The sequence below is a fragment of the Acartia tonsa genome, chromosome 4 (genome assembly GCF_053477335.1).
Source record: "Acartia tonsa isolate MP-2025a chromosome 4, ASM5347733v1, whole genome shotgun sequence".
Classification (NCBI taxonomy): domain Eukaryota; kingdom Metazoa; phylum Arthropoda; class Copepoda; order Calanoida; family Acartiidae; genus Acartia; species Acartia tonsa.
The window spans coordinates 45159671-45175171 of NC_137263.1; the positions used below are offsets into that span (position 1 = coordinate 45159671).

Genomic DNA, 15501 nt, shown 5'->3' on the forward strand with positions numbered 1-15501 from the left:
CAAATAAAACGAGAAAGATAATTTACAAAAAAAAATAATTAAAATTCATTATTATTGAAATATGGGGTGGCACCGCATCTTAAGGGGCGATTCTTTGTATTTTCACAGTAGCTTTCCTATTTCTAACCCCTACGGGGGGCTCTAACTCTGCGGGGCCAATTGCCTAACCCTGTGCGGCAATCGCCTAACCCAATATAACCTAACCTAACCTAAAATAACTTCTAAAAAGCCATTTCAAAAATACGACGAATCGGCCCTTTTAGCATGATAAAAATATTAATAGCGCTTATTTTTTTTGGCCAGATTATATGACTAAACATAAAGTTTGTTTTTAATTAACTGTTTGTATTCCCCATAAAAAGTATGTTTTGAATTTTAAAGCCAAAACCTTTCTTTGTTTTTAAATAATCATAAAGTCACAAATGTGATTTAGAATTGATCTGAAAAAGATTTAAAAATAAAAATAATGACTTTTGAGTTGCTACGCATTTTCGAAAATTACAAATTTACGCATGATTAAAAATATATGTATTTATTTCACAATCTAAATTTTACAATAAAAAATGAACGAAACCCTTAGGAGTAAAGCAAACTTAAAAAGTCTTTCAAATATAAAATTAATATATGTTTAGCTATATACGAATATCATAATATAAAACAAGCACCGAAAACTAATTTATGTAAATAAAAAAAGATTATATAAAAGTTTTTAAAACAATTTTTGTGTCGAAAGACTGGCAGCCGTGCGCAGTATCCAATAAGAATAATGTACATATAAGGCTCTTTATAGTGCCTATAAAAATGAGATAAGTTTAACAAACTGTTGGCCAAAGTAACCCCAATGACGTCATATAAAAATAGTCCATTACTTTAATATGACGTCATTCGAGGATTTTTGGTTTTCTTTCTTTATTAGGCACTATAAAGAGCTTCTGAGATGGGTTTTTGAAAAAAGAATGCCGCGTTTTTTTTGACATTTTTTAGACATGTCGAATAAACAGAGTGTACAACTATTTATTTAATTATTTCGCTTTTGTTGGTACGGCTTTCATAGAAGAAAAACAAATTATCTTAAATCTATTTTTGCTGCATATTAATTAATGCATCCTTTTAGAGCTGTATTAGACATTATACAAATGACTAAAATATTAATTTGAAAATTATGAATTCTTTAGTTGTATACTCTGTTGGCATTTACATAATAATGATTGATTGAACGAAGACGATAACGTCTTCGTTCAATCAACCAATGTCTAAAAAATGCCGGAAAAACGCGGCATTCTTTCTCAAAAACCCATCTCTGACCATATAATTTTAACACATTCCATTAACAACATTTCAAACTGTTATACAACAGTAAAATGGCGGCTTTTTTTAGCGACTGGGCAGCGGATGAAACAACCGCTATTTTAGCAATAATTCTATGCAAAAGCCAAGTGCAAAAATATTGTAGATTTCCATTTCAACTTTTGTCAAATAACAAAAATAATTTTGTTTTAAAGTAGCGCAGCAATAAAGATTTAAAGACTTTGAACTTGCTGCTGCATTACTAGGCGAGTGACACTTAAGCTTAATTAGTGTTTTTATAAAAAAGGGGATAAATTAAAAATTATTTGGCCGAAAAATCCCGATTTACCTCATATTAAAATAATGTTCTAATAAAAGGTCATTCGGGATGCTTCGGCCAAAAGTGTTTAAATTTATCCCCTTTTTATAAGCAATCTAAAGAGCGTCCAGTATAACTGAAGGAACTTAAAGTAGTAGTTTTTGGCAATGCTAAAAGCTTATAATAAAAATATAAATAATAAACGTACAAACAGACATCCTGGAACTATAAAGTAACTCCGCTGGAGAAAATTAATAAATTCATATGAAATTTGAATGGATCATGTATAAAGAAAAAATTCTAAGTGCATTTTCTATCTCACTTTCTTTTGATATCAATCTATCTACATATTTTACTCACTTTCTATCTAACTAATAATAATTCTTTCTATTAATCTATAAATGTATAAGTAATAAATATAGATATGTAACCCAGACAACTACCTGGTTCAAGTGCAGTGGTAGTACATTTTTAGCCTGCTTGCAAATTGTTTTCTACTCTTTTGTAGCGACTTGGCTGTGTTAATATTTCCGACGCTATTGGCTGATAATCAAAGACCAAATGGAATGTCGTAACGTGGTCCCCACCCCTTGAATATACAGTTATTTAATCCCTGCCCCCTCTTTTCGTTTACTTTAATTATATATCAGTACTCTATCCATCTCACTATAGATACCTATAGATATCCTCAGTACCCAGATTGTCAAAGGGACACCCCCTGCCTATCTATCTACATATGTACCTAGTTGATATCCTCAAGACTATCTAAGGGACACTCCCTGTCTATATATCTATCTATCTATGTACCTGGTTGATATCCCCAATACCCAGACTATCCAAGGGACACTCCTTGTCTATATATCTATCTATCTATGTACCTGGTTGATATCCCCAATACCCAGACTATCCAAGGGACACTCCTTGTCTATATATCTATCTATCTATGTACCTGGTTGATATCCTCAATACCCAGACTATCCAAGGGACACTCCCTGTCTATATATCTATCTATCTATGTACCTGGTTGATATCCTCAATACCCAGACTATCCAAGGGACACTCCCTGTCTATATATCTATCTATCTATGTACCTGGTTGATATCCTCAATACCAAGACTATCCAAGGGACACTCCTTGTCTATATATCTATCTATCTATGTACCTGGTTGATATCCTCAATACCAAGACTATCCAAGGGACACTCCCTGTCTATATATCTATCTATCTATGTACCTGGTTGATATCATCAATACCAAGACTATCCAAGGGACACTCCCTGTCTATATATCTATCTATCTATGTACCTGGTTGATATCATCAATACCAAGACTATCCAAGGGACACTCCTTGTCTATATATCTATCTATCTATGTACCTGGTTGATATCCTCAATACCAAGACTATCCAAGGGACACTCCCTGTCTATATATCTATCTATCTATGTACCTGGTTGATATCCTCAATACCCAGACTATCCAAGGGACACTCCCTGTCTATATATCTATCTATCTATGTACCTGGTTGATATCATCAATACCAAGACTATCCAAGGGACACCCCCTGTCTATCTATCTATCTATGTACCTGGTTGATATCCTCAATACCTAGACTATCCAAGGGACACTCCTTGTCTATATATCTATCTATCTATATACCTGGTTGATATCCTCAATACCAAGACTATCCAAAGGACACTCTCTTGTCTCATTAACTTCAGTAATACTTTCATCAGCAGATCTTGAACCTAAAAAGCACCATAAATATGAAACTTTTATTCTTATTGTACATATATTTTTCTTACAGTAATGTGGTCTAAATACGAATTCGTAGATTTTCTATAAGTGTACCTTTCCCTAACTGAATCTAACACTTAGAAAATTGACATATGATAATATGTGATAATGATATAAAGCACGTGTTAAAATTGCAAATGGAGAAAATATGACGTCATAAAAATGAGGGAAATGAGAGGAGAAGTAGGACAGAAACCCGCTAAAAAAGAGATGGATAATCACTCATTTTTATGACGTCACATGTCTTTTTTTTGAGCGACTTTCTCCATTTACGTTAACATTTATATTAATTCTTAACATATTTGTATATCTTTTTTATATTTCTCTTTATATCAAGTTATTAATTTTTATTGTTTTCTAATTGATTGATTTAAAGTCAATAGGTCTAATAGTAATACTATTTATTGATAAATGTATAAAATTAAATACCTTCGGAGCCACAACTCGACGCTTTGCTACTGGATGTATCCACAGTGCTTGTGCTGGATGACCCCGCCAGGTTAGAACTTTTACCCTCAACAAGAATAGAATCTTTTCCAACTACCATGTTTGTGTTGGATGTTTCAACATAACTTGGATATGATGTAAGGCTTGTATCCATTAGGCTGTTACATCCATTGTCATAGCTGCTTACTAAGCTGTTACAGGGCGTGTAGGGGCTGCTACTTAATAAGCTGTTCCTATCAGCAGGATACCAGCTGCTAATAGGTGCACTTGCAATTAAGCTGCTGTCAGGAGTGAAACAGCTGCTGATTAGGCTGCTTTCTGGTGTAAAACAGCTGCTAACCAAGCTGATGTCCGCTGTGCTCATGATGCTGCTGTCAGTTGTGTAGGACAAGCTGTTATTATCATGGTAACTACTACACGGGACATAACAGCTGCCAACTGTACAAGTATGACCGGCTGCCAGACAGCTGCAAGGTAGAGAACAGGAGTGGCCAGTGCCTGCCAGACTGCTACAAGGAGTTAGGCTGCTCTCCAAACCACTTTCACCCTCCTCGTTACATTCAATCTAAATATATTAAACTGGTAAGTAACTAGGATAATTTTGTATAGAGGTTATGATTCAGTATATTAATATTTCTTTTACTAAAAACCTAATGTAGAGTAGAATTTAGACTTTGCTGTTACTACATAGAAATACGTACATTGAGAGGGGGAGCAAAGGGCCCCCCCCCCCCTCAAAGAAACAAAAAAAATTAGGTAGCCGGGATTCTCCTAAGATTTTTGGAAATAAATTGGATTTTATCCACCATCATAAAAATTTTACCCCTAAAAAATTAGATGGGATAGCGTTACGGACTGTCGGAGGGACACAAAGTGAATTAAAGAGTAGCCTCTCTATTTATAAAAGGAAAAATATAAGTGAAAGAAAAAATGAGAAAAATTAATAATGAAAAAACGTGTGTAATAAAAAAGGCGAGATTAATGTGGTTAATTTGGTTTTCAGTCATAATTTCAATCTAGTTAAAAACTAGAATAAACATTAAATAAAGATCACATCTTCCATACGTAGCGAAGCACAAAAAAACATGCATTGACTAACGGGAAAAGTGATGTCATAAAGCAGATGGGATCCCACGAAATGAGCCATGTGACGTCATTAGATCCATCTCTTTGGTTTCCGTTCCCACTACTCCTCTCATCTCATCATTTTATGACGTCACACGGCTCATTTTGTCGAGTCTCAAAGCAGATGTGTAGAGGTGACAAAAGAGAGAAAGAATATATAAGGAAAGAAGGATATCAATTTTATATAAAAAAAATCACGAAACCTTAAAAATATAATATCTATGTAGCATGACTGATAGACCGACGGAAAAAGTAAGTTGCATATTGGAAGCTCTTTGGAAAGATTTATCCACACCATAAAAATTAGCAGTCTTTCTTAAATAACACCCGAGAAAAATCCATATTCTCGTTACGGACTGAGGGAATAGACAAAGTGAATTATATTTCAGCTTTGCTTCTAAAAGGACCATATTATCCATAGACGCGAAGGTCAACAAATTATTAAATTTTTCTTAACCCAATTTAAAATGAAAAAGTCTACTTTATCATTCTGAAATATTTTTAGGAAAAAATACTATTATTAATTGCATCTCTTGTAGAAGTGAATCAAGCAATAGCTTGGTAGTTTTTATTACAAATTATTGTACTATGAAGCACATACTTGAAGAAATAAAGAAGAAACCGAAGTCGTAGACATTCGTCAATTTGATGGATGGACTGTACAAGCGAATAGGATATAATTTCAATTATGGCTTCAAAACTGATTAATATTCGCTGGATTAGAACCGGTTCTCAGCCATACTGAAAAATTATGTATCGGTTCGTTTTATAAACAATTTTGAAAAATCATAATATTAACATGCGTTTTATTAGCCAAGGCCTTCGGCCCCTCGGGGCTAATATAACCGGAATTATTATTTATCGTTTTACTATACGCGGAAAGCTGTCTATAATACGATGCGATACATAACCTTTCTACAATAATAAACTTACCGTGATGTTTGAATGTAAATCAAAGATTGTCTTCACTCCTTCCATAACAACCTAAAAAAATAAATTCAAATCATAATCACAAAAATTAAAATTAAATATTATAAAACCGACGGACCAAGTAAGTTGTACGCTAGATGCTCTTTGGTAGAATGTATCTTCCTAATTGGTTGATTATCTCAGGGGAGCTCTATACATTAATTTCTTTTAAATGGGTGGTTTTAGGCTTTTTTTTCTGGCCTCCACTAGAGGCTAGGAGAGAATCAACGAGATAAACATATTTTTAGAGCTAAATATTAATTCAACTTTTAGACTTCTGATAAAAGAGAGAATGAGTCAATTAAAAAAGCGATAAAAAGAGAAACAGTGAAAGTGACAAAGTGACAAAGTAAAAGAGGAAAATAATCTAAAGCAAAGGAAGAGAGAATAGTTATTTATTGCATCGTGTTATAGACATCTTTCTGCGGAAAACAAAATAAAATTGTTAGTCCCGGTGGTGTAACAAAACTGGTATTAACTTTAAGATTTTTATTTTAATATTCGTGAAAAATTGTCTGTATTACTATGCTACACATGATTTTTTAGTATGACTAATAACCGGTTCTTATCCAGTGGATATTAATCGGTTTCGAAGCTATAATGGAAAATGGTGTAGTTCAGTTGTTAATATTGGTGATTTACTTAATTATTATTTTTCAAAATTTATTTAATAATCTTTATAAATGCAAGGTCAAATGAAGGTCAAATAAAGAATATTTTTATACATAAAAAGTAATAGTTTAAAATATACAACACTTATACTCAGACATTTCTAACCAAAAACATGCTATAAACATTCATTTCATACCACCATATAGATATGTTTTAGGAAAAAGAATTAATATGATGTTCAGTTTAGTGATTTAAAACTGATTTTGATATCATTTAAAATTTTCGAAAGTTAAAGTTTCATTAAAAACTAAAAACAATGGCTGTTAAATTTATGTAAATCCCCAATGATGCTACACAAAACTACCCCTTCTATAGATTAAAATTATTGATTGAAACGTGTAAACACTCCAAAATTGTTAAGCCAACGAATAAGAAAACGTTATTATAAAACTTTGGGAACTACAGTAATAAACAGCTAGCCCAATGTCTCCTCCCTCCCTAACTAAAAGTCTTAAACTACTAAAGACAATGTACGATAAAGAAATGTTGTACATTCCCAATGATGATAAACAAACCTACCCCATATATTGAAAAATCATAAAACTTTGCTAATTTGGTCCAATTTTAAGAAAATTATCCAAAGTTGCCAGGCCACTTTAATTTCTAGAATATAAATCTGCGTCCCTACATTAGCGTATGCTGTTCAGCTAATGCTGTACTCTAAATTACCAGACCAATAAACACACACTATTATGGATGTACTTCTTAATATAACACATTTTTGCACAACTTGTACTTTTCAGGTACACCAGTTCTGAGCCATAATAAAACTTATATATTTTTTATTGTACATTACGCGGAAAGCTGTCTAAAATACTATGCGATAATTAATAGTTAAAGTCTTAACATTTTATAATCTTTAAGCAACTATTATTAGATCATATTTTTGTGTTTTTTGCTACTGTTATTAAATGAATAATGCCATGATAATTATTGTTTGTCGATAATATGTCAGCACATACCACTTTTCTTCAATGCAATGTAATCGCAATAAACCCTAATGCATCAAATATTGACAGGGTGGTTTCTGGAACAATTTGATTAGATTATCAAATTTTCAGAAAACGACAAGGACTACAACATCCATAAAAAGCGAGGCTTAGAATATCAGATGGTCAGATTAACGAACATAAATAAAATCATAGAGCAACAACGCAAATTAAAACATTATTTATGAAAAAATGTGTTAAAGAGTTACTTAAGTATTTCATGTCCTGTCATACTAACACTTAAACGTTTAATTATAGAGATGCTTCACCTAAAATAATTTTCCTTATCGTTTAAGAAATAAATAATGAATAGGATAATTAAATCATATAGCATTGAGATAAATAAATATAAAATAAAAAATGGCTTGAAATGGACATACCGACTTTCTTGTAATTATAACCAAACTGTTGCAGGAATCATCATGCCAAGTTCAAACTTAAAGGACAATTCTAACATAATTGAATAATCTAAAGAAACTTGACGGAAGTACGGACGTATGAAACGACGCTGAATGTAGAAAAGCTTTTAAAAACGCCCTCTATTATACAAATTTATAATTACACGCCGAATTTTATGGAAATTACACGGATTTCAATCTAATTATTATTTCTAGTGCGAAGATTAAATACAATTAGTGTAAGTCCGTCTGTAGTAACTTATATTCTTAGCGCACAACTAAATATTAGCAACACTTTATTTTTTTTATAAACTTTGAAACAAGTGGCGTTCTCAGATATTTTCCAGAGTGGTGTAATTCTTTAGTGGGGTATATTAGGGAAAGGTAGATAGATAGATAGATAGATAGATAGATAGATAGATAGATAGATAGATAGATAGATACTAGGGGCCAGTTTTCCTTGTATTTGTCTATTATTTTAAAACAAATAATCTAAAGATTATTCAACAGTTAAAGATTCGCTTTTAATAACACGAACGACCTTGTTTTAAATGTAACTAATTAATTTTTCATCAAATTTATGAACTAGTGAGGATATAAAATGGAAGGATCTGAAGATATAAGACAATGGCCGATAAATTGATGTACATCCCCAATGATAATACAAAAAAATTATATTTTCTTTAGATTACAAAGAGTGGTTGAAACGTTTGGATACTTCACTAAAATGAACCAAATAATCATAAATAAAATACTAAACTGGTCTTAATCTTATGATTGTACATTTCTATATTCGTAGAAAACTGGATATAATACGATGCTAGACATAGTTTTTTTCGTATGGATGAGAACCGGTTTCTATCCTCCGGATTCGAATGAATACGAGAATAGTTATTTCTCGTATCGTATTATAAACGGCTTTCCGCGGATATAGAATGTACAATTATAAGATTAAAACTATTTTTTTAGCCCCGTGGTGCCGAAGGCACCGGCTAAAAAAACTAGTTTTAATCTTATGATTGTACATTTCTATATTCGTAGAAAACTGGATATAATACGATGCTAGACATAGTTTTTTCGTATTCATGAGAACCGGTTCCTATCCACCGGATTCAAATGAATACGAGAAAATAATTTACTACTTTTTTTGCAATTTATTCTTTATTCTTTATTTTTATTCTGCAAAGGTGGACAAAAAATTTGCAATTATGTAATTAAATTAATTGCACGACCGTGTGAAATTTTAATTTTTATTTGCAACCTTTATTTGTAATTTTGCCATAAAAATAAATAGCATTTATTAGATTTTTTAATAAAACAAGGATGAAAACATCCATAAAAGTGAAGCTCTACACTCAGAAGGAAGGACAAACGAGCAATAACTCTTGTGTCAGAACTTAATAAGCCGAACTTTAATTTGAGAGTCTAAACAAAATTGTACATGAATTTGTTACAAAATTAATAGGACTAACATGTCTAAATAAACTAAAAGAGCCAACCGATACAGACGGACGTACGGACCGATCATAATTATAGAAAAGCTGCGCTTTTAAAAAGGGAAATATTTTTCAGATCATAATTTCATTTGTTTACTTGTTTCTTTAAGAATGATATAAACAAATAAACAAATAAAAAATAAATAAACAAAAAAATATTTTTAAATTTCAAAAGAAATGCCTTTCTACAATTAGTGTCGGTCAGTCCGTTCTGTAACGGATGATTTCTGTAACAGTAAGGTAAGATTTAAAAACCGTTAAAAACTCTCTATTCGTCTATTTAAATATGTTTATATATAACTTCAATCTTTTCCACTAATGATTTTAATCTTTAAAAAGGTAATTGTGTGTAGTTACTAAAAGTGTTTTGCTCGACGAGGCAGGAATAAGGTACAGCCAACAAGCGAAATAAATCAAAAATAATATTTGTGAGGCAGATAAAAAGGTTGTCTTCACTACGATGTGTTGCCCCCCTAAAAATCACTAAAAACTCAGGCGAAATTATCAAATAACTATTTGAATTAATTCAGTTGTTGGTTACAGCTGTCCATGGGGCACTTTGAGTGAAAACGTCAGTAATTTAGTTTATCATAATTGGGAGGAGAAAATTTAATTTATCATAATTGGGAGAACATTAATGTGTCGTCCATTGTCAATACCTATACAGTATACACCTGGATAATATACATAAGTTTGACATTAGTAATAAATTGCATAACATGAACTCAAAATGTTAACTCAGGAATTAGAGGATACGGATAGGCAACTTGAAAATATAAGAATTGATAAAGAATATTTTTGATAAAAATGTTCTAAAGCATATAAATAGGATAAGCAAATAGCTGACGGCTAATCCCCTATCCTTTTTTTTTGGGGGGGGGGGTAAAATTTCTCCTTAAATAGTTATAAATCTTATAATCTTAGCGATCTTAGCTCACAAAAGAAGCTAGTAAAAGTAGCTGACTCAGATTATGACGTCAAAAAATAACCAATGAGAGGCCAGTATACACTGTAATTGACCAATGGTAAAATTTATAGTGGCCTGTCATTGGTTATTTTTTTTGACGTCATAATCTGTGTCAGCCACTTTTACTAGCTTCTCACAAAAGCCATCAATTTAGTTTTAATTTAACAGAACCTCACAAAAAACTTAACATCCAACAATTTAAATCCAAATATTGTTATACCTTTATCTATGATAAAAACTCCCAAAACCGTGCTTTAAAAGTCATGTAATTTAAAGAGGTTATATGTTTTTTACCTCAGAAAAAGGGATACAATTTACACTGAAACGAAGCTGGTATAAAAGCTTCTAATATGACGTCATTTGGAATAGGTCCACAAAACGTTGTAACATAAGTACACTTTTTAGCGAGGATCTTTTACCAGCTTCCATCAAAGCCTTTGAAAATTTGTAACCTTTAATCCTTTTCTATGAGTATATGAAATTTAGATGTGTTATTGACTTACAATACACAAAAAACGGATATCTCTTGAAAATAAAATACAGAAATTAATACAAAGTCCACTCACTCATTGACTATACTAAACCAATTGACCATCCTTTTAACCCCTGTTATACTTCTATGAATTTGTGCAGACTTTGAGGTAATTCCTACAACGATTAAATGTTTTATCATCACAGTACTTATTCTAACTGTTATAGCCTATTAAAGAAATGTTAAAATGAAGGACTATAAGAGTAACCTAAGGTTGCAATTTACTCGGGGAGAAAGGGATAGATAAAAACACAAAGAAAATTTTCATCTTTGATCAATCTATCTAGACGTCCCTTGGATAATTTTAATTCATCATTATTACCATCCCCGTAATCCCATAATTTAATAAACTTAGAATTCAATTATTAATAAACAATTACCCATCCTTTAAACCCTGTACATCTTTTATCAAAAATAACAAATACACAGTTCCTTAATCATTACAGATAACTGATTTATTTATTAGTCAAATACATTTCCATTTATCCCTTAATTATTGGTTCTAATATAAATAAATTAAATTGTAGGATATTTATATACTACCCAAATACAACATCCTCTTGGTATTATCTAATTCAAATGAATTGTAGGACATGTAATTCTCAAATATTACAACTAAGAATCTCTTAATCCCTGGGTATAATTTAAATCAAATGAATTGTAGGACATGTAATTCTCAAATATTACAACTAAGAATCTCTTAATCCCTGGGTATAATTTAAATCAAATGAATTGTAGGACATGTAATTCTCAAATATTACAACTAAGAATCTCTTAATCCCTGGGTATAATTTAAATCAAATGAATTGTAGGACATGTAATTCTCAAATATTACAACTAAGAATCTCTTAATCCCTGGGTATAATTTAAATCAAATGAATTGTAGGACATGTAATTCTCAAATATTACAACTAAGAATCTCTTAATCCCTGGGTATAATTTAAATCAAATGAATTGTAGGACATGCAATTCTCAAATATTACAACTAAGAATCTCTTAATCCCTGGGTATAATTTAAATCAAATGAATTGTAGGACATGCAATTCTCAAATATTACAACTAAGAATCTCTTAATCCCTGGGTATAATCTAATTCAAATGAATTGTAGGACATGTAATTCTCAAATATTACAACTAAGAATCTCTTAATCCCTGGGTATAATCTAATTCAAATGAATTGTAGGACATGTAATTCTCAAATATTACAACTAAGAATCTCTTAATCCCTGGGTATAATCTAATTCAAATGAATTGTAGGCCATGCAATTCTCAAATATTATAAATGTAATCAGATGTCAGGGATAAAGAATAATAAATGAAAGAGTTTCTTCTTTTCTAAATTATTTATCCATAACTAAAATGTATGTACTTAATGTGTTTGTATGTCATATAAGATCTCTCAACCAAACGACTAACCGTAAGGCTTAGGTAGATGGGTCTAAGTGGGAAGTGGCATTAGATTGGAAGGACTTGTTCAGAGATTAAACCGATTGCTAAGCATTTTACTTTAAGTATAGAAACCCGACGAAAATTAATCACTTCATACGTGAAGTTGTATTATATAGATAGTATTTAACTGGAACTCAATCACATATCTTCCTGCCAATTAGATGAAGCTTTACATATTAAGCTACAGCATTTTTTGTAACATAAGTCCTTTTTTCCCTGGACTGCAATGAAAATATACATTTGCGTGTACTTTTCAGTTATATTATGCAATCCAAAAGGTTACCTTTACAGGATTATTACTTAAGGTTGATCAAATAACTCATTTATTGCCCGACATTTAACCGATGGCTGGTGAACGTGAATTTTAGAGTGGATAACATAAACCTTTCAAAAGAGACTAAAACATGCTATAATCAATAATAATGTTTAGATTAAAGAGTATTTGCTATAACTGTTTATAAGATCTTATAGGCAGCACAATTAAAAACATTGAAACGCCCATAAATCTTTAAACATATTTTAGAGCTTTCCCCCACAACTTTTGAGTATAAAATACATGAAAATGCACATATACTTTGTTTTTATATCATGATTGTTATATTTTTCATGTTCGATTAGCAAAGCTACTCTATACAACTTTGTCTGTCTGTTTCATTTTTTAGTGTAATGCATTACATAATCATAATACAATTATAGCAGCAGCATAATAGGAGCAATAACTTTTAAAAAATCTTTAGTTTTGTCGTGGTTTTGGGCTGAGAAATAGCCAACAACTGAAATAATTAAAAAAAAATATCGTAATTTTAGTTTTTTGGTGTGCTACATTTATAGAATTTACTGATACTGTCCCCCAAAATCAACTGATATTACAAATATTTTTTCGAATTAATTCTTGTTCTTTAAAGCTGGACCAAATTGTTTTATTTTATTCGTGAATAGTTTAATGATTTCTTTCTTGTGTACATTTAAAACTCGTGCATTTTGTGCTTTCCATCATTAATATGCAAAACACAAACTAGACTTATTATTATGAGATGTGATGAAATGACGGATTGTTAAATTAGGTTTACCTGGTTTTTATTTGTGATTGTCAGCTGATTTTCATCATACACATCCTCAAGCAAACTGACCATAATAGACTCACCAGAATCACTGAGCTCATGACTATCATCACTTGATTTTAATAGATTTGTATCAATTGGATCAAGTGTTATATCTTTATCTATCACAGTTGAGTAATCACCAGTTGCTTCTTTTTCTTTTTTGTCTATAGCAGCTTTTGACTTTACATCTGCGGCTTTTTTAGTCGCAGCAGCAGCTTTTGATTGTGCAGTAGCTTGGTCTGAATCTACATCAGTTGGCTTGTCCGTTTGGTTATCAACAACTTTCTCATGATCAGTTTTTGTGTTAGTATTGTCAGATATCACAGAAGTAATCACAGGTGTGGTTTTAAATGGTTTAGCAGCTGATGTTGACCCTATTGCAGCTGTTCCAGCTGTGTTTGTGCTTGTAAGTGCCGTTTCAGCAGCATTTATACTTTTAGTGACTGTTCCAGAAGCGCTTGTGCTTGTAGCAGCTGTCTTGGCAATTGTCATGCTTGAAGCAGCTGTTGTGCTTGAGGCAGCTGTGTTAGCAGTTGTTGTGCTTAAAGCAGTTGTCTTAGCAGATGTTGTGCATAAAGCAGTTGTATTAGCAGATTTTGTGCTTGAAGCCGTTGTATTATCAAATATTGTGCTCGAAGTCACTGAACTATATGCTGTTGAGCACGAGGCGTCTGTTCTAGCTGTTGCTGTCCTTGAAGCGGCTGTTTTAGATGCTGACTTTAATTCTTTTGTTAAATTCTTTTCTGTAGATGCTGAGACTTTGTCACGAGCTTTAACAGTTGATATCCCAGCTTGACAATATGTTTGAACAGTCTGGGACGCTGCTTTTGCAGTTGTTGCAGCTTTTAGCATTAAATCAGCTGATTGGTAAAGAACCTGTTCATCATCATCATCAGCATGTGTTATTAAAACTTTGATGGTATCTCCCTCCAGAAGGGTGGTGATATTACCCTTTTTCTTCACCCCAGAACCAACCATTCGGGCTTCCTCATCCTGTGATGTACCACCGCGTGGGTCCAGCTGTTTAGAACCTTCGCGGGGTGTGTCGGCCATTTTGAATTTTGATTAGATAGATTTAATCAAAATCTTTTAAGTTTTTTTTCTTTAGGTTATGACCTCCATTTTTAACACATACCTGAAAGAAATAGGAATATTTTAAAATCTCTTAAATAAGCTAAACTAACTCCTCGAAGACCGATTAAGTACTCTTTTTAGGTTTATGGAGATTTAACCCTCCAAAGAGAGGTAACCAAAGCAAAGGTATTAAAAATTATTTAAAGATTTTCTGGAATTTTCCACAATTAATTTCTTTGTCTTGTCCAGGAAGATTGGCGGTGGCATCCCAAGTAAAAAGGGAAAAAAATCTTCTAATATCCTTTTTACTCGGCCTATTTAGATTTAAGAATAGTTATTTCTCGTATCGTATTATAAACGGCTTTCCGCGGATATAGAATGTAAAATTATAAGATTAAAACTAGTTTTTTTAGCCCCGTGGTGCCGAAGGCACCGGTTAAAAAAAACTAGTTTTAATCTTATGATTGTACATTTCTATATTCGTAGAAAACTGGATATAATACGATGCTAGACATAATTTTTTCGTATTCATGAGAACCGGTTCCTTTCCACCGGATTCAAATGAATACGAGAAAATATAAGAAGATTTAATTGATTACTACACAAATTAATTACATTCTTATTTGAAATTGTTTAAATTTAACAATTCAACAGTGAATGCATAAAAACTACACTAGAATAAACATTAAATCTGTGATAAAAGTTGAAGGATTTATATATGAGCTTGTGCCTATTTGTAACAAATAATCAGTGCTCGGCAGCCGCGAGGCAGCTGCGTGTAAGCCTCAGTAAAATCGCCAAAGTATAAATTTAAAATTTAGCTGGATTTCTAGATCTGTTCCGAAACAGACAATTGATCTTTTCGGGATATTTTTTGTCACA

At 31.9% G+C, this 15501-nt stretch overlaps 1 protein-coding gene across 5 annotated transcripts in view; it reads right to left on the bottom strand.

Annotated features, from left to right (window-relative positions):
* dop (microtubule-associated serine/threonine (MAST) protein kinase dop) overlaps positions 1 to 15501 on the bottom strand; it is a 256094-nt gene that overhangs the window by 217011 nt on the left and 23582 nt on the right. For 4 of the 5 annotated variants that reach the window (XM_080158449.1, XM_080158448.1, XM_080158447.1 and 1 more), the window contains exons 2-5: positions 13513 to 14680; positions 5905 to 5955; positions 3829 to 4411; positions 3262 to 3350 (exon numbers count right to left, since the gene is read on the bottom strand). In XM_080158449.1, the coding sequence (XP_080014575.1) occupies positions 3262 to 3350; positions 3829 to 4411; positions 5905 to 5955; positions 13513 to 14598 (1809 nt within the window). In that variant the 5' untranslated portion in view covers positions 14599 to 14680. Of the gene's footprint in view, positions 1 to 2697; positions 2734 to 3261; positions 3351 to 3828; positions 4412 to 5904; positions 5956 to 13512; positions 14681 to 15501 lie in introns of those variants that run through there. The other variant, XM_080158452.1, reaches the window with a different exon arrangement.